This window comes from Sturnus vulgaris, unplaced genomic scaffold (assembly GCF_052056855.1).
Source record: "Sturnus vulgaris isolate bStuVul1 unplaced genomic scaffold, bStuVul1.hap1 Scaffold_84, whole genome shotgun sequence".
In the NCBI taxonomy this organism is placed as follows: domain Eukaryota; kingdom Metazoa; phylum Chordata; class Aves; order Passeriformes; family Sturnidae; genus Sturnus; species Sturnus vulgaris.
Window position 1 is genome coordinate 1,261,721 of NW_028276728.1, and position 24,982 is coordinate 1,286,702.

A 24,982-nucleotide genomic window follows, 5' to 3' on the forward strand; every position below is an offset into this window, starting at 1 on the left:
TTGTTACACATTGTGACACCAAAGGGCCATTGTGAACTGCAGGACCTTGTGGAACCCATGAGACCATTGTGACATGGCAGGGCCTCACGGAACCAAGGGGCCATTGTGACAGTACAGGGCTCCATGGAACTAAGAATTCATGTCACAGAGAGTGGCCCAATGGAATCAAGGTGCCATTCCATACTTCAGGGCTTCATGGAACCAAGGTGCCATTGTGACACTGCAGAACCAAAGAGACCATTGTGACACTGTGGGGCCTCATGGAATCCTGGAGACCATTCTGACACTTTGGGTCCCAAGGAAGCAAGGGGCCATTGTGACACCACAGGGCCTCCTGGAACCAAGGCAACCATTGTGACACTGGAGGTCTCATGGGCACAAGGGGCCACTATATGACACTATGGGTCTCCATGGAAGCAAGGGGACAGTGACACAGCCAGGCCTTGTGGAACCAAGGGGCCATTCTGGCATGTGCAGTCCCATGGAACCAAGGAAACCATTTTGACACTGCAAGGCCTCATGGAAGCAAGGGGCCATTGTTCCACAGAAGAGCCAAGGAGACCATTGTGATACTGCTGGGCCTCATGGACACAAAGATCTGTTGTGATGTTATGGGTCCTTATGGAACCAAGGGAGAATTGTGATGCTGCCGGGTCCCTAGGATCCAAGAGCATGGAACAGGTCTGGTTAACTTGGCCTCCTAAGGGCCACCTGAGTGGTCCAGCTAACACTGGAATGTTGAGGGTCGCTTCTCATCTGCCCTTAAAAACTTGGCATTCAATGATTTCCTTCCTGTGGGAAAGAGATGTCCTTTAAATCCAGGGCTTCATGGCCAAAACTAGGATTCCTCCTCCAATTTTGATTATGTCCTTAGATTGTTCCCATATGAAACCTGACAGGATAGGAAGCTCTGTCTGGCCTTGGTCTCTTGGGGGCCACCTTACATTTGCTTTTAAAATACTGAAAGGCCTTGCTTTTCTTCCCATGGAGAAAAGCATCTTTCACCTTCAGGGCTCCATGGTCAAAATTGAGATTCTGCCTCCAAAATTCCTTATAACCAAGGATAGCTCCCAGACAAAACTGTCAGATTCCCTTGGCTTCCTAGAGGGACAGATCTCATCTGCCTTTGAAACACTGGGGGGTCTGCCTTTTCCTTCTTATGGAGAAGAATTGTCATTCCAATCCAGGGATCCACAGCTGAAATGGAATTCCACATGCAAAACTCCACAAATATCCAAGAGTTGCTTTCAGACAAAAGATGCAAGGACAGACAGGTCTGGTTTGTCTTGGCCTCTGGTGAGTGATTCTGATCTGCCTTCAAAGCCCTGGGGTTCTGTGGTTTCCTCCCTACAGAAAAGAGCTGTCATTCATGTCCAGGTACCCATGGCCTCAAGCACATGTGCACTGTATAGGGATCAAGTTCTCTGCTTAGTGGAGTGGAGTCTGAGGACAGCAGAGGAGAGCCCTGGGAGTGTTTCAAGGACGGTGTCAAAGATGGTGGATCCTTTGGAAATAGTAGAGAATTCCCTGAAAAAGAAAGAATTAATGCCAGGTGCTGCTGGGGAGGTCCAGACTGAACCCAAGGAGAAAGGAATTTCTCTCCCAGGGCAGGGCTGTGGTGCAACACATCCCCCAGAAGGAGTCTGGAGCAGCCCAAGGGTTTGTGTGTGCAGGCAGAGGCAGGCAGGAGGCAGAGCTGTCAGCAAAGGAAGGGGCCAGCGAGGTGGGGCAGACGGGGGATGACGACAGCCTGCAGGGACAGAGGCGCAGGGCATGGACACCGTAGGACAGCCTGGGCTGCAGAGGGCACAGGGATGGGCAGCAGCTGAAAGGCCCTGACACAGCCAACTCCTGCAGCACTTGGGCCATGCAGGCTGGCCCTGGGCCTGAGGCCAGCAGGGGACAAGTGAGCCTTGCTGTGCTGGGGCCTCATTGCCTCCTTGTCCCTGCTCAGCAGCCTGGCAGGGGCCGCCCCATGGTGCTGCCCTTGGCATTGCACATGGCCAGAGCCCAGTGGGCCGGGAAGAGCCCTGAGCAATGAGGGAGGGACAGGATCTGCCTTGCCAGGGGCTGGGGCTCAGCCCTTGGCCCTTTGCATTCCTGAAACACATCCAGGTTTGCTCAGCACCAGAGACACATTTCTCTTGCTTGTCCCCACGTGTCATCATTGCCTCCAGTGCTCTGCTCTAACTGGAACCAGGGTGAGACCCATTAAACCTTCAAGACACTTTGAAGTTTGAACCTGAATCTGAGTTCTTGAGGATTTTTCCTTCAGCTCCCTCTCAGGGACTGATGTCCTGGGATTCAGCACTGTTGAAAAATCCCAGATCTACAGAGATGGGGCAAGTGAGAGGCATATTTTTAAAAATATTCCATTATTAGACTCCTTGGAGGGTAAAACATAAGAGATGTAAAACTCAATGCCATTCTATCCAAAGCCAAGTTTTTCCTGTTTACTATACCTTATTAATGTTTTTCAGCCTATCACCTCTTGCTACACAATGGTGCTAATACTTCTAACACCAACCACTCATTATTGTACCCCACCTGGCTTTGCACCAAGGCATCTTTCACAGTTCTAATTCTCCAAAACATCTGGGTTTTGTGCAAGGCCATCGTTTGAAACTTGTTTCTAGTTCAATCTCTCTCTCAGCAGTGTCTTCTCTATTCCAGGGCCATTCTGAGTCAGCACACCTTATCTCAGAGTTTGCATCCAGATGTACAAGACTGTGTGAGCTTTCAGTCAGGCTTTGAGAATCCATTACAAATCCATTTCTCACAAATATCAATCACAGAATGCTGCAATCACCTCTGCTCTAAAGAGAACATTAATAAAATACACCCTTGAGAATTGGAATGGATATTTCTAAGAAGGTCATGGTCATATTTCTCTATAACTGGGGTTGAAAAACTACTGAATGAACTGGACCGGACCAGAGGGAAATCAAGGCAGAACTGTTGTTTGCTAGGAAACCTCTGAAGAATTCAGTCAGAATCAAACTCCAAAATTTCTGATGCCGTTCATGGGTCTCAATGAGGGACACGGCTCAGAAAGTGTCCCCAGGTTGCAGTGTGAGCAGGAAATTGGAGGCAGAGATGACAGGTGGTTTGGGAAATGCAGGCACGGAGAGCTCTCAGGGCCTTGTGCATACAGGCTCAGAGATTGAGATGGATACAAGGTTTAACCTAAAACCTTGGTGAAGGCTTGGACAATAAGAGCATTAAAAGAAAAATAGACATAAAACAAGAATATAAGTTTTTAGTTTAAGTAGAAATATGTTTTAAGGAAAGAGAAATATGCATTATGTAAGCAAAGCAGTATGTTAAGTGAGATAGTAAAAAATGTTAAAGTTTAGCAATAGAACCTGTTACATACTTAGCCAGGAGCTTGAGATGCATCAATGTAAGTTTATGAAGTGTTTGATGATTTGTTGTAAAATGACACATTGTGGCAAAGCCATGAGAAGCAAAGCAATTAATGATTGGTGTAAAAAAGATGCTAGCAAACTTTGTAGGAGTATTTGATTGGCTGAAAACCTAACATAAGACATTGTAACTAAGAATTGGGCAGGTTCTGATATTATGGCTTTGGAGATAACACCTTTAATATCTCACCTTTCTATGAGACTGATGCCATGTGGCATTAAACCATCCTTTACAATATCTCTCAGTTGCCCTGTCTTTTGTAATAATAATATCCCAATAGGCATTATTTGGACATTAAAGCTGCCAATTAGTCAATATGGATTTAAGGACACCAGGTCTATCCATTAAAACCAATGGGGATTTTGGTGACATTTGGTCCTAAAATGGGTAAATGTGGGGGAAATGTTGGGCTGAATTCTGGGAATTTCCACTTCAGGATTGCAGTGCTGATGCTCTGGATGTCCTGGAGGCCAATCCTAAATTACTGATCCCTCACCTGTGATCCATACTGGAGCTGTGCCTCCAGGTAAACCCTAAAATTTCCATTTTCATCTCAAAGTCAGGGAATTCTGAGCCCAAAATTGGGAATTTTAGCACCAAAAACGTTGGAACATCAGCTCTGCCCACTGAAATCACCAGGGATTGAAGGACACCAGGTCTGCTCCCTTGAAGTTAATAGGGATTGAGGGACACCAGGTCTACCCATTGATAGGGCTTGATTGGGAAGAGTTACTGTTTAAACTGGGAGCACTGGGAAGGGCTAAGGGGGGACAGTGGCAGCACTGAAGCAAAAGTGGGACCAGTGGGAGGGATTTGTAGATAGAAATGGAGATAAACAAGACTCCAGGTGTAAGCCATTGAAATCAGTAAGAATTTAGGGTCAGCAGGTCTACCCTTCAAAGGCAATGGGGTTTAAAGGCACCAGGTCTACCCAATCAAAGCAATGAGGATGTTGGAGAAACTGGTTTGGGGGCCCCAGGGGTTTTGGTAATCCAGGTGTCCAAGGGGTACCCAGGTGTATCCAGGTGATTTCTGGGCGTCCACCCAGGTGATTTTTGGGGATAGCCAGGTGTACCCAGGTGATTGCTGGGGGGGGATCCAGGTGATTTTGGGCAGTATCCAGATGTACCCAGATAATTTCTGGGGATATCCAGGTTATTTTTGGGGCACCCAAGTGCCCTGACTCACCCTGACAGACCAGGAGAAGATGATGGCCACTGTCCTCCCAGTCAACATGGACACAGGTGACCCTTGGCATCTGCAGGGCTGTTGGGGGGCACTCCAACATTCAGGGGGTACCCCAAAACTCCAGGTGAGGACATCAGGGGTAGGAGGGAGCCCTGAGTTACCATGGGAGAGGATGCAGGGCAGGTACAGCCAGGTGCTTTGGTGCATGGGGTTGGTGAAGATGGTATTCTGCAGCAGCTCCAGCTCTGGGCTGGGCAAAGGAGGCACCCCAAAATCTCAGGGGGGCAGCAGGGGAAACCCCAATATCTCAGTGGGTACAGCCAGGTATCCAGGAGTTCAGGTGTGCCCATTAAAGTCATTGGGGATTTAGGGAAACCAGGTCTGCCCATTCAACCCAACAGAACCCACCAGCTCCCACTTTAGGCGAGGGAGGGGCTGGAAAATTTGGGGGATCTGGCAAAATTGTTGGAGTTTTTCTGGGGAATCCCTCACCTTGCTTCAGCCTTCCAGGGGGCAGTGTCCTTGCTGTAGTTCCTGGTGGGCATCAGCAGCCCCAGGCAGTGTTGCCAGGCTGAGAAGTTGGAGAAGCTGCAGCTCAGCAGGGCCCTGGTGAAGGCCAGCTCGGCCTTGAGGTCCAACCCGGTCACAAGTGCCTACCAGTGTTCCCAGGTGTGGACTGGGAAGACACCAGTATAAACCAGTAAGCACTGGGAGTCACCTCTGAGCCCGTGAGCCCATGGCAGCAGCTCCCAGTATAAACCAGTAAGCTCAGCACAACCTGAAGTCCCTCCCAGTAGGTGCCAAGCCCCATCCCAGTATAAATCAGTAAGGCCAGCATCCCCAGAAGTTGCTCCCAGTGAAGTGCCAAGCATCCCCAAGCCGCCTCCCAGTATAACCCAGTACACCCCAGTTTAACCCAGTAAAATCCAGAATATCCCTGTATAACCCAGTATAAACCACTACAACCCACTATAACCCCCAGGACCACATCCCAGTATAAACCAGTATAAGCCAGTATAACTCACAATCGGCCACCAGGTCCTCCCAGCCAGCAGGGGGCACAAACACACCCCTGCTCCATTTCCCAATATAACCCAGTGGAAACCAGTAACACCCCAGCACCCCATCCCAGTGCAAGGTGATTGAGCATCACAGGCTGTCCCAGTGACATCATAGAGCTGACTGTGACATCACAGGGCAGAGGTCTGACATCACAGAGCAGGCTGTGACATCACAGGAGGGGCTGTGTGACATCCCAGCAGGGCTGTGTGAGGTCACTGCGTTGGTCACTCTGCCCCAGCCCCCCCTCACAGTTTCCCCAGACAAGTCCAATGCTGTTCATGCCCAGCAGGGTCCCCTGTCCCCCGGGATCCCCCTGCTCCACCTGGAGCCACAGCCTCCCCCAAGGATGTTCCACAAATCAACCCCAGAGCCTGACACGGGGACAAGGGGCCAGGGCTGTGTGACCAGGACATCAAGGCCGTGGATTATCCAGGTCACTGGGGCCTGGTTTGGGTTGCCCAGGGCAGGAAAGATGTCTGGCAGCTGGAGCAGGGTGAGGGAAGGGCCTCCAAGGTGGGGCTGGAGCCCTTTGGCTGTGAGGAGAGGCTGAGGGAGCTGGGCTTGTCCAGCCCGGAGCAGGGAAGGCTGAGGGGCTCCTCATCCCAGCAAGGACAGGAGGAGTTAAAATGAGTCAGGCTGCTTTCAGCATTTCCTCAACACCAAAAGCAGCATGAACTCCCTTTCCCCAGCCATCACTGAAAGCTTTGCAAATAGAACATTCTTCAAGCTGTTTTAACTGCACTCCAGGCAGAGCAGGCTGGTACAACACCTTGATTGTGTTTATATCTACTATAGCATCATCTTTGCCTAAAATTGATTTTGTCCAGAAATCTCTTCTGGATGGTGGATGTGTCAGATGCTGCTGGGATGTCTCACATTGTTGAGGGAGGAGTTTCAAGGTTTAATAATTCTGTGATTTTACATTCTTATTTTAGCAATGAAGAGAATCTTTTTCTTTCCTTTTAAGTCTTACCAGTTCCTGACCCCAAAGGACACAAACCTGATGAGGCAGTGGGGATCAGGGGCAGGGCACAGCCAGGGATTTGGGTGGTTGTGAGCCCAGGGCAGGTCCCAGCCCTTGGCCTTGCTGAACCTCATCCAATTGTCCTGGGCCCATGGCTCCAGCCTGTCCAGATCCCTCTGCAGAGCTTCCTGCCCTGCAGCACAGCCACACTCCCACCCAGCTTGGCCTCACCTGGACACTGACTGAGGGTGCCCTCCATGGCCTCGTTCACATCAGCAACAAAGAGATTTCACTGCCCTGGCCCCAACCCTGAGCCCTGGGCACACCCCTGGATGTGGCTCCATTGCCCATTTATCTCTGCTCATCCCTCCCAGTGCTCCTACTTTTTTTTCCAGTGCTCACAGTAACCCAAATGGCCCCCTTAGTGGCTCCCAATGCTCCCAGTTTAACCAGCAACCATTCCTTATCCAACTTTATTGAGGGGTAGACCTGGCGTCCCTCAACCCCCAAATTATTTCAGTGGAGTAGACCTGGTGTCCTTCAATCTCTATTGCCTTCAGTGGCAGTTGGTGCTAAAAATCCCAATTTTTGGCTCAGAATTCCCAGATTTGGGGCTGAAAACAGAGATTTTTAGACTTACTCAGAGGCACAGCTCCAGCACAGGCTACAGGTGTGGGATCAGGGATTTGGGATTGGATTCTGGGAATTCACCCAGGACTTCCAGAGCATCACGACCACGGTCCTGGAGAGGAAATTCCCAGTTTTCAGCCCAAGATTTCCCCCAAATTTCCCCAATTTTCCCTATTTTAGGACCAAATTTCCTCAAAATCATCATTGACTTTAATGAGTAGACCTGGTTTCCCTAAATCCTTATTGATTTTTAGTAGGGTAGACCTGGTGTCCCTACAGTGATGTCAATGGGTAGACCTGATGTCCAAATAATCCCTATTGGGAGATTGATCCTACAAGCGATGGGGCAACTGAGAGATGTTGTGAAAGATGGTTTGTTACTTGGTTGCACCAGTCCCATAGAAAAGTGAGACATTAAAGGTGTTAGCTCCAATGTCATAATATCAGAAATCACCTAATTATTAGTTACAATGCCATTTGTTAGTTGTTTAGCCAATCACATACTTCTATGAGGTCTGTTAACGTCTTTTTACATCAATCATTAATTGCTTTGCTCCCCATGGCTCTTCCACAATGCATCATTTTTCAACCAATCATATAACACTTCACAAACCCACATTAATACATCTTAAGCTTCTAACTTTATAATGAGTTCTATTGCTAAACTTTAAAATCATTTACTATCTTAACATACTGCTTTGCTTACATGATACATATTTCTGTTTGCTTAAAACATATTTCTACTCAAACTACAAACTTATATTCTTGTTTCCTATCTATTTTACTTTTAATGCTCTAATTCTCCAAGCTTTATCCAATGTACTAGGTCAAACACGGGATCCATCTCTATCTCTGAGCCTGTACACACAATGGCCTGAGAGCTCTCTGTGCCTGCATTTCTCACACCACCCGTCACCTCTGCCTCCAATTTCCTGCTCACACTGCAACCTGGGGACAATTTCTCTGTTGTGTCCCTGAGTGGGACCCATGAACGGGATCAGAAACTTTGAAGTTTGATTCTGACTGAATTCTTCAGAGGTTTCCTAGCAAACCATGGCTTTGCCTTGACTTCCCTCTGGTCTGGTGCAGTTCATTTGGAAGTTTTTCAACTCCAATTATGGAGAAATGTCAAAGAGCTTCTTAGAAATATCCATTCCTATTTTGAAGGGTGTGTTTTATTAAAGTTCTCCTTAGAGCAGAGGCAATTCCAGTGTTTTGTGATTGACATTTGCAAGAAATGGATTTGTAAAGGATTCTCAAAGCCTGACAGAAAGCTGACACAGTCTTGTATATCTGGATGCAAACGCTGAGATAAGGTGTGCTGACTCAGAAAGGCCATGGAATAGAGAAGACACTGCTGAGAGACAGACTGGAATAGAAACAAGTTTCAAACTATGGTCTTGAAAAAAGACCAGAAATTTTGGAGAATTAGAACTGTGAAAGATGCACTGTGGCAACACCATGTAGGGTAAAATAATAGGTAATTGGTGTTAGAAGTATTAGCACCATTGTGTGGCAAAAGCTAATAGGCTGAAAAATGTTTATAAGGTATGGCAACCAGGAAATAACTTGGCTTCTCATAGAATGGCATGGAGTTTTACATCTCTTATGTTTCACCCTTCAATGAGACTGATAATGGAAGAAGATCTTTAAAAAAAACCTCTCAGTCTCCCTGTCTCTGTACAGCTGGGATTTCCACCAGCGCTGAGTCCCTGGATATCAATCCCTGAGACAAAGCTGAAGGAAAAGTTCTCAAGAACTAAGTCATACTCAAACTCCAAAATTTCTTGAAGTTTTAATGGGTCCCATTGAGGGACACAACTCAGAAAGTGTCCCCAGGTTCCAGTTAGAGCAGAACACTGGAGGCAGTGATCACAGGTGGGGACAAACAAGGGAAAGGTGTCTCTGATGCTGAGCAAACCTGGATGTGTTTCAGGAATCCAAAAGGCCAAGGGCTGAGCCCCAGCCCCTGGCAAGGCAGATCCTGTCCCTCCCTCATTGCTCAGGGCTCTTCCCGGCCCACTGGGCTCTGGCCATGTGCAATGCCAAGGGCAGCACCATGGGGCGGCCCCTGCCAGGCTGCTGAGCAGGGACAAGGAGGCAATGAGGCCCCAGCACAGCAAGGCTCACTTGGCCCCTGCTGGCCTCAGGCCCAGGGCCAGCCTGCATGGCCCAAGTGCTGCAGGAGTTGGCTGTGCCAGGGCCTTTCAGCTGCTGCCCATCCCTGTGCCCTCTGCAGCCCAGGCTGTCCTACGGTGTCCATGCCCTGCGCCTCTGTCCCTGCAGGCTGTCGTCATCCCCCGGCTGCCCCACCTCGCTGGCCCCTTCCTTTGCTGACAGCTCTGCCTCCTGCCTGCCTCTGCCTGCCCACACAAAGCCTTGGCCTTAATACTAAGAAGGTTTATTCAAGTTTTACTGTGTCTGTGCAATTTCGTAGAGAAACAAGGTATTGAGGGGCTGCTTTCCCTGCAAGGATGTTTGGAACACAAGAAGACATCTGGCTCAAGGGTGCAGTGATTAAAAAAACAAGGACTGAAACTGGGAACTTGGGGTGGTTTCTTGGAAATGGGTAAATTGTAATACTCATGTAGCAACTGCATATGAGCAACATGCTTTTGGCATCACATGTCTATGTAAGGTCTGGTGTTTTCCCCTGCTGGACCTCAGGCCTGAATAAATGATGCCCTCTTCAAGACCACATTAGTGTTAAGGAGTCTTATTGTGATATTTTGGAGATTTGGTGGTAATGTGGCCTCACACCCAAGGAGTCGACTGTGACATTGTGGAACCTCATGGCACAAAGGGTCCATTTTGACACAGCAGAATCCCATGGAACCAAGGGACCATTTTGACATTGTGGGGCTGCATGGAACCAAAATCCATTTGGTCACAGCAGAGTCAGATTGGCACTGATGGTCCACTGTGATAGTGGAGATCTGTGGAGACCATTGTGACACCACAGAAACTCCTGGAACCAAAATTCCATTGTAACAGAGAAAGGCTTCATGGAACCAAGGGGTCATTGTGACACACCTGGGCCTGACAGAACCAAGGAGTCCATGGTGACACTGCAGAACCTCATGGAACAAAGGGTCCATTGTTACACTTGGGGACTCTGTGGAGCCAAGGGGTCCATTTTGATACTGTGGTGCTCCATGAAACAAAGGGCCCATTCTGATTGTGCCAAGCCTCATGGAACCAAGAGGCCAATTGTGTCACAGCAGGGCTTTATGGAAATGAAGGTTCATTATGACACTGCAGGGCCTCATGGAACAATGGAGACTATGGTGACTCTTTGGGACCCACTGGATCCAAGGGACCATTGTGACACTGCAGAGCCTTGTTTAACCAAGGGGCCATTGTAACACAGCAGGGCCTCATGGAATCAAGGGGACCACAGTGACACTGTGAGGCTCCATGGGATGAAGGGTCCATTCTGACACCGTGGAACCAAGGAGACCTTTGTTACACTACAGGGCATCATGGCACCATTTTGAAGCAGTGGAGCCTCATGGGACCATGGAGACCATGATGACACTGTGGGGCCTCATCTAAACAAAGGACATTGTGGCACTGCAGGGCCTTGTGAAACCAAGGGGACCTTAGTGACACTGTGAGGCTCAATGGGACCAAGGGGCCACTGTGACACTTTGGGTTGTCATGGAACCAATGGTCTGTTGTGACATTGCAGAGCCTTATGGAATCATGGAGATACTGTGACACAACAGGCCTCATTGAACAAAGGGGCCATTGTGACACTTTGCAGCCCCATGGAACCAAGGAGTCAATTGTGACACTACAGGGCACTGTTGGGCCAAGGAGTAGTTGTGGCACTGTGTGGCACGGTTACCAGGGGCAATTGTGGGGGTTTAGGTAACTCCCTCCCCTTTGCCCAGGCCTCTGGCAGCAGGCAGTGTCTTTATTGAGGTGGTCAGCACCCAAAAATTCACTCTCATTTGCAATATCTTTAATAAAGGCTGATTCGGTCTATTATAGAATGAATTCTTTATTTAATAGACAGAAAACTAACAGACGAAAGGCTTAAATTAATACTACACAGGAATAAGGACAAAAAGAGACTTCTAGCAGGTATATACTACATGAGGTTAAAGGTACCTCTTAATATTGCAGCTAGCAAAGACTTAATATAACTTAGGATTCATTGTATCTTCATTGTACCATCCAGTTGTTGGTGGAGTCTCACATCGAGATCCTTTCCCTCAATCCCCAGGGAAGTTACTGTGGAATCTGTGTGCAAACTACAAGAAGAAGCCCTTTACACCTTCAGGGTGTGCGTGTGGTGGCTTCTGCTTCTGTGATAACTCGTATGTCTTTTACAGGTTGTAAAACAGTGTCTCTCAGTCAAGAATATTTCTTTTATCTCTTCCTACATCTGCTTTCCAGACTAAGATGTTGATTCTGAGCTGAGGCCTGAGCCCTTCTGGCCCCAGAGATGATCCCTTGCTGATTCTCTCAGCCCGGGTTATCTCTTTATGCACCGACTGTCTGTGGTAGGGGTGGGTGGACGTCCTGCCACAGGCACCCCTGAACCAAGGAGACCCTTGTGACACTGCAGGGCCATGGAACTAAGGGGTTATGTGAGAGTGTGGGACCTCATGGAATCACTTTCTGCATGCTTTTACTCTAATCATGATATGTACAGCTTCTATCCCTCAGCTAAGCTCTGAACCATTTGATTTTTGCTTCAAAGCGTGGGGTGGAGAAAGCTCAGATTTGCACAAGGCTGCTCTGAGTCCAAGGGGTTGGATGAGGGAAATGGTGGGGTAGGGGCAAGGACAAAGTGTGATTGATTGTCAGCCATAAAGGATCTTGATTTTCATATCTGTTCAGACTGCATTAGGAGGTGCTTGGGATCAATATCAACTGCAGATTGCTGATACCAATGTATAATCATGAAGAGAATAGATGGTAAAAAAGATATTCTCGTTTTTGTTTTTAAATACAATGTTTTGAACAGAGTGGAAGTCCTGCCTTATACTCAGGTTTCTGGCAGTAGCTCTGCTTCAGGTGACCTGCACCCCAAATTTCTGTTGCTCTCATGTTCTTTAGAATGGTTGATTAGGTCTATTATAAAATGAATTATTCACTGAATGGACTCAAGATTAACAGACAAGAGACTTTAAATGGACTATTGACTGCACAGGATAAGCAAAAGAAGTACAGGTAGATACAAACACAGTGCACAATTAAGTTCCCTATATTACAGCTAGTGAAGAAATAGCAGAGCTCAGGAGTCAATGTAACTTAGCACCAAACTGATGAGGGAGTACACAGGGAGCCCTTTCACTCAGCTTCCACAAAAGGAACCACAAAGATGCATCCAGAATTGGGAGAGAAGCCCTACCTGTTTCCAGGGACTATGCAGAAGATTTCTGCTTGGTGAAAGTTTTGTGTAGCTTTTCTAGTTTGTAAAGTGAAGTGTGTGTCACTCAGAAATTCAAGGCTCATCTCCCTTCAGCTGCTCTCAAGGCAAGATGTTCATGGTCAGCTGGGAATTCCACCTCCCTGGCACCAGAGAGAACTCAGGACAGGACAGATGTCCGGCCTGGGTTATCTCAGCAATTCCTGAGAGGGGGAAGATGCCCTGAGTGATGGCCCCAGCTGATGGACAGAACAGATGAGCTCTGCTGGGCCATAGGGGAAGACCTGCTGCAGGAACCTCATGGAACCAAGGCTCTGTTGTGACATTGTGGTGGCTCCTGGAACCAAGGAGACCATGGTGACACCAATGAACCTCATGGAACCAAGGGTCTGCTGTGACACTTTGGAACTCCAGAGACCATTGTTGAGTACAGAACCTCACGGAACCAAAAGTCCATTGTGACAGATCAAGGCCTGATGGAACCAAAAAGAGCATTGTGACACCATGGACCCAAATCTCCACTGTGACAGTATGGAACCTCACAGAACCAAGTGTTTATGATGACAACAGTAAGGACTTGTGGAAACAGGGAGTCCAGGGGTTTAAAATACTCCTTGCAGAGTTCTGCCTTGGGGAAAGGGAACCTGCATGGTCCACCTTGGGCTGGCACAAGCTAAGGGAAGGTGTCTGTTTGTAATGTGGAAATCCAGGAGTTTTAGATTGCTTCAAAAAAAGAGAAGGAAGAAAACACCTGTTTGGCTGAGTGCAGTCAGTTCTCCAAGCAAAGCAGGTGCCAGGTGAGTGAGGACAGACAGGATGGGGTTGGGGAATGTGGAGCAAGGTTATCTACACTGGGTCAGACCTCAAGGCACAGCTTCTCTGAGCAGGCCAGACCTGATCAATATCAATCACAGAATGCTGCAATCATCTCATCTGTAAAGAGAAGAGTAATAAAATACACCCTTGAAAATAGGAATGTGTACATCTTAGCAGCTCTTTGAAATATTCCTCCATAACTGGAGCTGAAAACCATCATAGTGAACTGCACTGGACCAGATGGAAATCAAGGCAGAGCCATGGTTTGTCAGGACTTGCTTGATCCCAGTGAGCCCCGTGGTACATTTGGTGCTGCCAGGGAGCTCCAAATAATATTTTGGAAAGATTGGCTCTCTCTCTGCAGTGCTGCCCTTGCCAGGAGCCCAGCCCAGCTCAGCAGCACAGACACAGCACAAGGACTTTAATGACCCTCTCGGGGTTGGGGCTGAGTCCCTGAACATCAGTCCCTGAGAGGGAGCTGAAGAAACCTCTCAAGAATTCAAAGTCAGATTCAAACTCCAAAGTTCCTCTTACTTTTAGTGAGTCCTACTGATAAACATGAAGGAGAAGGTTTCCCAAGAGTTGAATTAGAGCAGAAAATTATGACAATGATGTCAGGTAGGCAAAAATAGGGTAAAGGAGTAAAAGAGACCTCTGAAGATTTCAAAGTCCAAAGTTTCCTGAAGTTCTAATGGATCCCACTGAGGGACATGACTGAGAAAGTGTCCCCAAGTGTGGCTTTATTCTTTTTATGTTATATTTTTAAAGTGTGGGTTTATTGTTTTTTTAATATATTTTTAAAGTGTGAGCTTATTTTTTTTACATTACAATTTTGATGGGGATTTTTTCTTTTTCCAAGTGAAGCACAGAGATGGGACTTCTGAGTTCCTTTAGAAAGTGTAGCTTATGTTTTTTATTTTCTATTCAGGCAGAAAGGGTAAGGTGGTCTTACAGATGTTCACAGCATGGCTTAGAAATCACAAAACTTATGTTTTCACTGGCTTTTCAGGATTTATTAACCAATAAAACACTGTCAACAGAGATATTTATGTTTCTAATTCAATATTAAATATTTTGTCTTATTGAGCCCCAGCCCCTGGCAAGGCAGATCCTGTCCCTCCCTCATTGCTCAGGGCTCTTCCCGGCCCACTGGGCTCTGGCCATGTGCAATGCCAAGGGCAGCACCATGGGGCGGCCCCTGCCAGGCTGCTGAGCAGGGACAAGGAGGCAATGAGGCCCCAGCACAGCAAGGCTCACTTGGCCCCTGCTGGCCTCAGGCCCAGGGCCAGCCTGCATGGCCCAAGTGCTGCAGGAGTTGGCTGTGTCAGGGCCTTTCAGCTGCTGCCCATCCCTGTGCCCTCTGCAGCCCAGGCTGTCCTACGGTGTCCATGCCCTGCGCCTCTGTCCCTGCAGGCTGTCGTCATCCCCCGGCTGCCCCACCTCGCTGGCCCCTTCCTTTGCTGACAGCTCTGCCTCCTGCCTGCCTCTGCCTGCACACACAGAGCCTTGGGCTGCTCCAGACTCCTTCTGGGGGATGTGTTGCACCACAGCCCTGCCCTGGGAGAGAATTTCCTTTCTCCTTGGGTTCAGTCTGGACCTCCCCAGCAGCACCTGGCATTAATTCTTTCTTTTTCAGGGAATTCTCTACTATTTCTAAAGGATCCACCATCTTTGAAACCGTCCTTGAAACACTCCCAGGGCTCTCCTCTGCTGTCCTCAGTCTCCACTCCACTAAGCAGAGAACTTGATCCCTATACAGTGCACATGTGCTTGAGGCCATGGGTACCTGGACATGAATGACAGTTCTTTTCTGTAGGAAGGAAACCACAGAACCCCAGGGCTTTGAAGGCAGATCAGAATCACTCACCAGAGGCCAAGACAAACCTGACCTGTCTGTCCTTGCATCTTTTGTCTGAAAGCAACTCTTGGATATTTGTGGAGTTTTGCATGTGGAATTCCATTTCAGCTGTGGATCCCTGGATTGGAATGACAATTCTTCTCCATAAGAAGGAAAAGGCAGACCCCCCAGTGTTTCAAAGGCAGATGAGATCTGTCCCTCTAGGAAGCCAAGGGAATCTGACAGTTTTGTCTGGGAGCTATCCTTGGTTATAAGGAATTTTGGAGGCAGAATCTCAATTTTGACCATGGAGCCCTGAAGGTGAAAGATGCTTTTCTCCATGGGAAGAAAAGCAAGGCCTTTCAGTATTTTAAAAGCAGATGTAAGGTGGCCCCCAAGAGACCAAGGCCAGACAGAGGTTTCTATCCTGGCAGGTTTCATATGGGAACAATCCAAGGACATAATCAAATTTGGAGGAGGAATCCTAGTTTTGGCCATGAAGCCATGGATTTAAAGGACATCTCTTTCCCACAGGAAGGAAATCATTGAATGCCAAGTTTTTAAGGGCAGATGAGAAGCGACCCTCAACATTCCAGTGTTTAGCTGGACCACTCAGGTGGCCCTTAGGAGGCCATGTTAACCAGACCTGTTCCATGCTCTTGGATCCTTGGGACCCTGCAGCATCACGATTCTCCCTTGGTTCCATGAGGCCCCATAGCATCACAACAGATCTTTGTGTCCATGAGGCCCAGCAGTATCACAATGGTCTCCTTGGCTCTGCTGTGGAACAATGGCCCCTTGCTTCCATGAGGCCTTGCAGTGTCACAATGGTTTCCTTGGTTCCATGGGACTGCACATGCCAGAATGGCCCCTTGGTTCCACAAGGCCTGGCTGTGTCACTGTCCCCTTGCTTCCATGGAGACCCATAGTGTCACAATGGCCCCTTGTGCCCATGAGACCCTCCAGTGTCACAATGGTTGCCTTGGATCCAGGAGGCCCTGTGGTGTCACAATGGCCCCTTGCTTCCTTGGGACCCAAAGTGTCAGAATGGTCTCCAGGATTCCATGAGGCCCCACGGTGTCACAATGGTCTCTTTTGGTTCTGCAGTGTCACAATGGCACCTTGGTTCCATGAAGCCCTGAAGTATGGAATGGCACCTTGATTCCATTGGGCCACTCTCTGTGACATGAATTCTTAGTTCCATGGAGCCCTGTACTGTCACAATGGCCCCTTGGTTCCGTGAGGCCCTGCCATGTCACAATGGTCTCATGGGTTCCACAAGGTCCTGCAGTTCACAAGGGCCCTTTGGTGTCACAATGTGTAACAATGGTATCCTTGGTTTCACAGATGAGAGTGTCCCCATGGTCTCATAGAGCCCCACAGTGTCACTACGATCCCCTTGATTCCATGAGGCCCTGACGTGCTACAATGACCCCTTGGTTATACAAGGCCCTGGAGTGTCACAATGGCCCCTTGGTTCCAGTGGGTCTTGAAGTGCCATAATGGTCTCCATGGTTCCCTGAGGCCCCACAATGTCACAATGGACTTTTCATTCCATGACCTTTAGTAAACAAACTCCTTGCTTCCACAGTGTCACAATGGACCCTTTGTTCCATGAGGTGCCTGGCCTCCCATGGCCCCTCATGGCCCCTCACAGCCCCTCCTGACCCCTCATGGCCCCTCACAGCCCCTCATGGCTCCTCCCAAAGGAGAAGGGGTCGGGCCCTGCTTGTTCCCCTTTTATTTCGGTCCCTTCACAGCCATGAGTCAAGAAAGGCTGAAATGGAGCCTTTCCCCAGCGTTTCCCTCGGGGTTCATTGCAGGCTGAAGCTCTGTGCTGGCGCTGCCCCAGCACCAACATCCCTGCAGCCCCCAAGGCCTTTGCTGTCCCCCCGTGTCCATTCCCTGTCCCCGAGTCCCGCCCGGCTCTGGCAGCAGCAGCAGCCGCAGCGCAGTGGGCGCCGGCCCGGCCCAGCCGGGGCTCCCGGGCAGGAGCAGCAGCAGCGCCGGCCCCTTCCCACCTGCTCCTGCCTCGGCTTCCAAGGCCTTTGTCCAGGGCAATTCTGGAGTACAGCAACAATCACCCACACCCAGCCCTGATTCCTCAGGGCCCGCCTGTGCTGCCCTGACCCAGCCTGCAGAGAAAGAAAGGGTCAGGTCCCAGCGCTGCTTTCAGCCCTGTTTTACTCACCCTGAGCTGACAGCAGGAGGCTGTCGTTGCCTTTGCCTTGAGAATTGTACATCATGCCTGCTCTTGCCCCTCTTCTGCTTGCCACTTGAATTTAATCCATAAAACTGAAAGTGCCTCTTTTAATTCATGCTATCCACAGTGCTTTCATGACAGTGAAGTCAGTATTTTTGTTCCAAGCATAAAGATCAGCAGATACTGAAATGCCTACCAGCCCCTGAGCACTCACTCAAGGGGAATTAAAGCCACGCAGGCCACGTTTGCAGTGCCCAAACACAGCCCTGTTGCTGGCGCTGTTGAACTGACAGAAGCCATCACAGAAATTGTCTCTGTGGTGTGGAATTAAATTAAAAAATCCACCAGGGAAACAGAAACCAGAACTTCTCGACTAGCTTCACTGCTTCTTCCCAGCAGCAGCAGGAAATGGAGATGCCCCGAGGTATTTCCAGCTGCTGCTGATGCCAGTGGGAGCCCAGGCTGCTGCCCAGCCCCAGCGGGATCCTGAGCCCAGCCCGGGCAGCTCCCGCAGTGTCGGGAGCTCAGCGCACGCGGGGCCAGGCCCAGAGCCCCGGGCACGGCCGCCCATTGCGGGGCAGCGGCGCAGGCGGAATGTCCTGAGCCCAAACCTCCTGCTCCTGCCACACAGCGCCCAGCCTTCTCCCCCTGCTCCTCCTCTCCCAGCACGGCACAAATTCCAGCTCCCAGGAGGCTTCCCCACACAGGCCTCAGGCTCCTGTTTCAGCCTGAGTGTCCCTGCAGAGGAACACGGCATCTTTCAGGCACTTCCACAAGCTCAGGGTTCTCATGGGGAATCTTGGATGCATGTAGCCTTCCTATAAAGGACAAAAGCAGAGGGAACGCATTGAAAATTTTTAGGAAAAAAAATTACCGTTCTTACAGATGAAGTTCATTCCCTGCATTTCTCCTTTTCAGGTTCTTTCAGTCATCTCCTCAGAGAGGTCCAGCTTGTTCTGGTGCTTCTCAAGAACTGATGGTACTCTTGATTTACACCAGTGCAAGATATGTAAAATCAGCTAAACTGAACACAAAAACAAACTCCCTCTGTCAGCCCATTTTCATGTTCTAGATCACTGTCAAGAAGTCCATGGGGGTGTTGCAATGATTATCACACAACTCTCCCCTTCTGGCTGCAGGCTCTGGAGATCCTTTCCCTGCATTCAGCCAGGGTTGCATTCCCTAACAATTCCTGGTACCACCTCCTGCTTTCTTAGGTTAGAAGAGTAACAATGAAAACCTTACCCATGGCACAAGTCCCCAGCCCACAAGGAAAAGAAAGGACAAGTTGTTAAGTTCTCAAAACATTTATCCTGCTTTGCTGCCAAAATCGTGCTGCACTCACAGTGTGGAAAGCCAAGAGAAGCTGCAGTTGGTGGAACATCTTGTGACAGGAGCTGCACCTCGTTCTCCAGGAAAGGTTCTTGGAAAGAGAAAACATCTCTGTGGAGAAGATTCTCGAGAAGAAGAAGAGCTTTCCAGAAGTGGAATGAAAATGGAAAGAAACAACCCAAGATGTTCACATATACTATTAATTCATTTCCTTATATGTTTCCTTTTTCTGTGTTGCACTGGTTCTACATCACAGTCATTCCAAACGGATCTTATCTTGAACACCTAGGACTTAGCAAGTTTCATGCACTCTGCACTATCATTAGCTACACACAGTTTGCCTTTTCCCTGTTTGGCTTTGAAAGCAATGCTGGAGACACCAAAAAACTGCAAATGCAAGATTTTAGAGCATAGTGCTTTGGTCGGCTATGGGATCTAGAGACAGGGCATGTGCTCTCACAGTATTTCACCCTCAGCAGTGACAATACACAGCAGCAACAAAGGTGATTCCTAGGATATTGTGCAGGGCTCAAGGCTCTGTGTCTTGACTTAATATGGCAAAGTTCACCTGTTTTGACAGGTTCAGGATCCAAACTAGTGTGCTTTTCTAGCTGTGTCGATGAACAGCAGGACAAATAAAGTAGCCAGCAGTTTCTTTGCAGAGAGGGCCTTTGCTCCAGGCTGAAAGGGCTGGATTGGCAGGGAGGAGGCAGGCAGCTGAAAGCTGAGCTGCTATATCAGACTGGCATCCTAACTGGGCAAAAATAGCAGTTTGATCCTTTTATTTTAATCCTCCTTTCGGCAGTCTCCAATTTTCACTCGGAACTGAACAAGAAAATAGGAACAGCCGCTGCCCACCCCGAGCGGCCGGAGAGCAGCGCTGCCCCGCAAGGGCTGCATGTCTCGCTCCTCATGTGCTGCTCTGCCCTCCCACGGGGCTGGCTCTGCCTGGCGCTGGCAGGCTCCTCCTTCGGCACTTTGCTCTGCTCCAGGGGAAAGTGCGGACAGCGCTTTGCTTGCTTGTGAGGAACAGACTGCAGCGCGGGGCGAGCAGGCGGGATAGCGCCCGGGGCATGCGAGCACGAGGGACAAGTTTCAAGATTGCCAGAAATAGAAGAGCGAAGCTAGTGAGGAAGAAGCTACACAAGACGGTGTTTTTGGCGTGAGTGTGAGAGGAAGAAGCGGAGAGGCCCGTGCTGCCCCTAGGGGAGCGGGGCTCGGCTATGGGGCACGAGGGGCAGAACTGGGAAAGGACACACGGGGAACGAACACACGGGGAAGAAACACATGGGGAATGGACACACGGATACGTGGATAAACGCTCCTGGCTCTTTGGCAGCGGCAGAAGAGCAGCGATTCCAGAGACCCTCTGCGTCCCTTCTCTTGTTCCTCATCTCCCTTTCCCGCTGTCCCACATCCTCTCCCGCTTTTTGTTTCTACTCTACCCCTGCCACCTCCCACCTCCCCGGCGTCCCTCTTCTTATTCCGGGCCGGGCCATGCTCCTGGCCCCAGGCGGGGCTGCCCGGGCCCCGTCCCCGTCCCGGCCGTCCCGCCGCGGTCTCGCCTCCGCCCGGCTCTGCCCGTACTGGCGGTGCCGCTGCTGGGCGGGCATCAGTGCCTGGGGCTGGGGCGGCATCGCCTCCCTCTGGCTCCGCCTGGCCCGCCCCGGCCCCGGCCCCGGCTCCTCCCGGGGCCCGCGGAGGACACACAGGGCACTGCCGCTCCCGCCGCCTCCGCTGCGGCTGCCCCGGCCTGAGCTCCGCCGCTGTCCCGCTCCACAGAGCGAACGCCTGGGGCCTCCCGGCCCGGGCGGCTGAGGGGCGCTCGGGGGCCGTTCCTGGCCCCGGGCCGAGCGCTGACAGCCGCGTCTCGCCGGCAGGGAAGGCGCAGCAGAGCCTGAAGGAGCAGAACCGGCTGGGTTCGCTGCTGGGGCTTCGGCAGCGTCTGGGCGGCGACGCGGCTCTCGGACGGCGCCCGGGGAGCGGCGGGGCCGGCGGGGGCACAGGAGGAGGAGGAGGAGGAGGAGGGCGCAGGAGAAGGAGGATGTGGCTCCTCAGGGTGGGAGGAGAGCTCAGCCCGCTGCTGCCCTTGGCTTGCAGGTGGCCATCAAAAGGGTGCCACGGAATCGCGTCCAGCACTGGGGCGAGCTGGTGAGTGAGCGAGGCCAGCGGGAGAAGCCGGGACGTGCCGGGACGGGATGAGCCGAGGCCCGGCAGGGTTGAAGCTGCCAGGACGCCTCGAGAGAGAGCGGGCGTGGTGCCAGCAGAGCATCCCAGGCTGGGTGAGGGTTCCCGAGCCCTGGCACAGCATCAGCCCCGCTGACGGCATCGTGGTTCTCCAGCAGCCCGACGGCACCAGGGCACCTCTGGAGATCGTGCTGCTGGACAAGGTGTCCACTGAATTCTCTGGTGTCCTCCAGCTACTGGAGTGGCTTGAGCTCCCCAACAACATCGTGATGGTGCTGGAGCACCCGGAGCAGTGTCAGGACCTGCAGCATTTCATTCGGACACGGGGGCTCCTGTCCGAGGAGGTGATGCGGGAGCTGTTCCGGCAGGTGCTGGAGGCCGTGTGGCACTGCACCAGCTGCGGGGTCCTGCACAGGGACATCAAACCACAGAATGTCCTGGCTGACCTGGCCACCGGGCAGGCAAAACTGATGGACTTTGGCTGTGGCACCTGCATGCAGGACACAGCCTACACTCACTTTGCAGGTGAGCCCACGCAGGGCTGTGCTCCCAGTCCCAGCATCTCCTGGCCCAACATCTCAGGGCCCAGCCTGGTGTGGCAGTGGGAATTCTCCCTTTTGCTGCCAGTCATGGCACTGAGCCTTCAATTGAGTTGTTTTGAGCAGGGGTGAGTGGGGGGCCGGCTTCCAGCCTTGCTGGCAGCCTTTGCCAGCCACTCTGCCCAGGACTGGGGCTGGGCAGCCAGCCTGACAGAAACACCCATGGGTGGGGAGTAGCAGAGAGGGGGGCCAGAACCTGCACACCAGCCGGTTTGCTGTGCAGGTGAGAAAGGGCTTGGACTGCTGAGCTCGCCTGGTTTGCTTTGGTTTCATAATTTTTTTGGGGCAATGCAGGCAGAGAGGATGAAGGCATGGTTTCTCCCCAGCACTGGGTGGGTTTTTCCTTGTCATGGTCAGGCCCTGCCAGGGTTTTCTGTGCCCTCTTCCAACACCAGTGGCTTCTTTTCCAACCCCAAGTTTGTACTCAAATCCCAGGTGCTGGTGAGAGGGCAGCAGGTCACACCAGGTGCCAGTGGGAAAGCCCCCACATGCCCAGGGATGCTGGGGCCAGGCTCTGGGAGCAGCAGCATCCCCCTAATGAACTCCATCTGTATTCCATAGGAACATTGTCCTTCAGCCCCCCGGAATGGACCCACTTTGGCTGGTACTATGGCAAGCCAGTTACCAGTTTGCAGGGTGTACATCTCCAGAGGAATACATGACACCCCCCAAAAAGTAAACTTGTTCAATAACTTCTGAAATGAAATCCATCTGGGATGACCCCAAATTACATTTTTCAGCTTGCTCAAGCTGTAGCCCAGCTCTTCTCTGAACAGCTCTCTTTCCCTCATCTGCCTTTGACTTCCCAACTGCCCCCTCTTTTCCCCAGGGAGTGCCCAGCCCATCACAGTCTCCATCACACTGTTGCCTTCCTTGATGCCCTTTACCACGAGGAAGACTGAGCCCCAGGCTTAGGAACTCATCCTGTCACTGGCTGAAGAGCATCAATGTCTCAGAGGTCTGGTTGATTTTAGTGTCATTCAGAGCTGCTCTTCTGCCCTCAGCTCTCCTCACTGCTGAGTTCTCACTCCTTTTTCCTTGTCCTTCCAGCAGAATGAGCTCTGTGAATCCCCTTGAGCCTCTCCACTCTTCCCAGCCCACCCACCCAGCTCAGTTAGGCTTAAGCTGAAGCTTCTTTGTCTCTCTCCTCTGGCACACCAGTCCAGTCCCCTGTGCAGGAAGCCCCAGAGCACAGCACACAACAGTGCAGTCTGGGCTGGAGCAGCTCCCCTCCAGCCCTGGAGGCCTGGCTTGGCTGTTTGTGGCAGCTGAATGCTCCCTGTTTGCAGCTGTCACTGCAGGATGGCCCAGGGCAGAGCCCAGCCAGGCTCCCACTGCATCCCCTGAAGCTTGGGGCACACGGTGGTCCCAGGGCTGAGGTTCATGGGGAGCACCCAGATCTGTGGCCTGCAGTCAATGTTTGCAAGTGTTGTGTTCTCATATCCTGCAGCCTGTGGGGAAAACAACCTGTGCTGCCAGGCCAGCACTGCCCCTCTGGGCAGGGACGAGGCTGAAGGGCTTTGCCATTCCAGAGGAGCCAGCACTGAGCCTTGGCAGGGCCTGGCAGGGCTGGAGCTGGGTCTGGCCACTGTCCAGGACTTGCTGTCCAACCATCCCCACTGTGCTCCCATACCCATGGACAGAAGGGTCTGTCTGTGCCAGGGGCTCCTGGGTGTCTCTGTACCCATGGACAGAAGGGTCTGTCTGTGCCAGGGGCTCTTGGATGTGTCTGTACCCATGGACAGAAGGGTCTGTCTGTGCCAGGGGCTCTTGGGTGTCTCTATATCCATGGACAGAAGGGTCTGCCTGTGCCAGGGGCTCTTGGGTGTCTCTATATCCATGGACAGAAGGGTCTGTCTGTGCCAGGGGCTCTTGGATGTGTCTGTACCCATGGACAGAAGGGTCTGACTGTGCCAGGGGCTCTTGGATGTCTCTGTATCCATGGACAGAAGGGTCTGTCTGTTCCAGGGGCTCTTGGATGTCTCTGTACCCATGGACAGAAGGGTCTGTCTGTGCCAGGGGCTCCTGGGTGTCTCTGTACCCATGGACAGAAGGGTCTGTCTGTGCCAGGGGCTCTTGGATGTGTCTGTACCCATGGACAGAAGGGTCTGACTGTGCCAGGGGCTCTTGGATGTGTCTGTATCCATGGACAGAAGGGTCTGTCTATGCCAGGGGCTCTTGGATGTGTCTGTACCCATGGACAGAAGGGTCTGCCTGTGCCAGGGGCTCTTGGGTGTCTCTATATCTATGGACAGAAGGGTCTGCCTGTGCCAGGGGCTCTTGGGTGTCTCTATATCCATGGACAGAAGGGTCTGTCTGTGCCAGGGGCTCTTGGATGTGTCTGTACCCATGGACAGAAGGGTCTGACTGTGCCAGGGGCTCTTGGATGTCTCTGTATCCATGGACAGAAGGGTCTGTCTGTTCCAGGGGCTCTTGGATGTCTCTGTATCCATGGACAGAAGGGTCTGTCTGTGCCAGGGGCTCTTGGGTGTCTCTGTATCCATGGATATGGAATGAACACGGAGAGTAGAAGTGTCAGTCACGTTGCTTGCACACTCCTTCCTTTGTACACAAGACACATCCATGCACACCCCCACATATAAATGCATTAAAAGGCTGTCACCAGCACAGGAAGCATCACTGTGAGAAGAAAGATGTGTGCTAATGTCTTTACAAATCACTTGTGAAGTGATGGGTGAAAGGATGGGTGTTAAGGTGTTTGAAATGGCTCCTAATGTTTCTACTGACTTTGGGCAGCAGGTTTGTTACTGGCTCCAGACAGCTTGGCTCCATGCAGACAAGGGTCTGAACAAAGGCTGAACTTCTGAACTTCAGAGGGAAATGCCAGGTTCAAGGGGGGATATGGGGCTGGATGTCCAGGAAGGCTGTATCTTCCTCGTGCCTTGGCCAGTGGGCAAAAGAAGAGGGCAAGGTACAGCCAGGAGTTTAGGATGAAAGGAGGCTGCGCCCTCTGAAACCTCGAGAGAGAAAACCCTGTGGGTGTGTGCCCTGGTGAACTCTCCCCCTTTATTCAAATAAAGTTGAAGGACTCCTTTGTCTCCTTCTTGGACATAAATCTCTGGCATTTATGGATTTTCCTGGCAGTGACAACATGGAATCTCATGGAACCAAGTGTCCACAGTTTCACGGCACAGCCTCACAGAGCGCTGGAGACATTTGTGTCACAATGGGAACACATGGAACAGAGGCTCCATAGTGACACTGCAGGGCCTCAGGGAATGCAAAAGATCATCCTGATGGAATGGAAACTTGTGGAACCAAGTGCCCACTGTTTTACAGCAGGGCCTCATGGAATGCTGGAGACTATTGTGCTGCAATGGCAACGCATGGAACC

The 24,982-nt window shown here is 51.0% G+C and overlaps 1 protein-coding gene across 1 annotated transcript in view; it reads left to right on the top strand.

Annotated features, from left to right (window-relative positions):
• LOC148217440 (serine/threonine-protein kinase pim-1-like) overlaps positions 1-22,542 on the top strand; it is a 35,964-nt gene extending 13,422 nt beyond the window's left edge. Inside the window, 5 exon segments of the mRNA XM_088158628.1 lie at positions 20,624-20,770; positions 20,772-20,835; positions 20,942-20,992; positions 21,187-21,553; positions 22,457-22,542. Coding sequence (XP_088014754.1) covers positions 20,624-20,770; positions 20,772-20,835; positions 20,942-20,992; positions 21,187-21,553; positions 22,457-22,542 — 715 coding nt within the window.
• Positions 22,543-24,982: the final 2,440 nt, after the last annotated feature.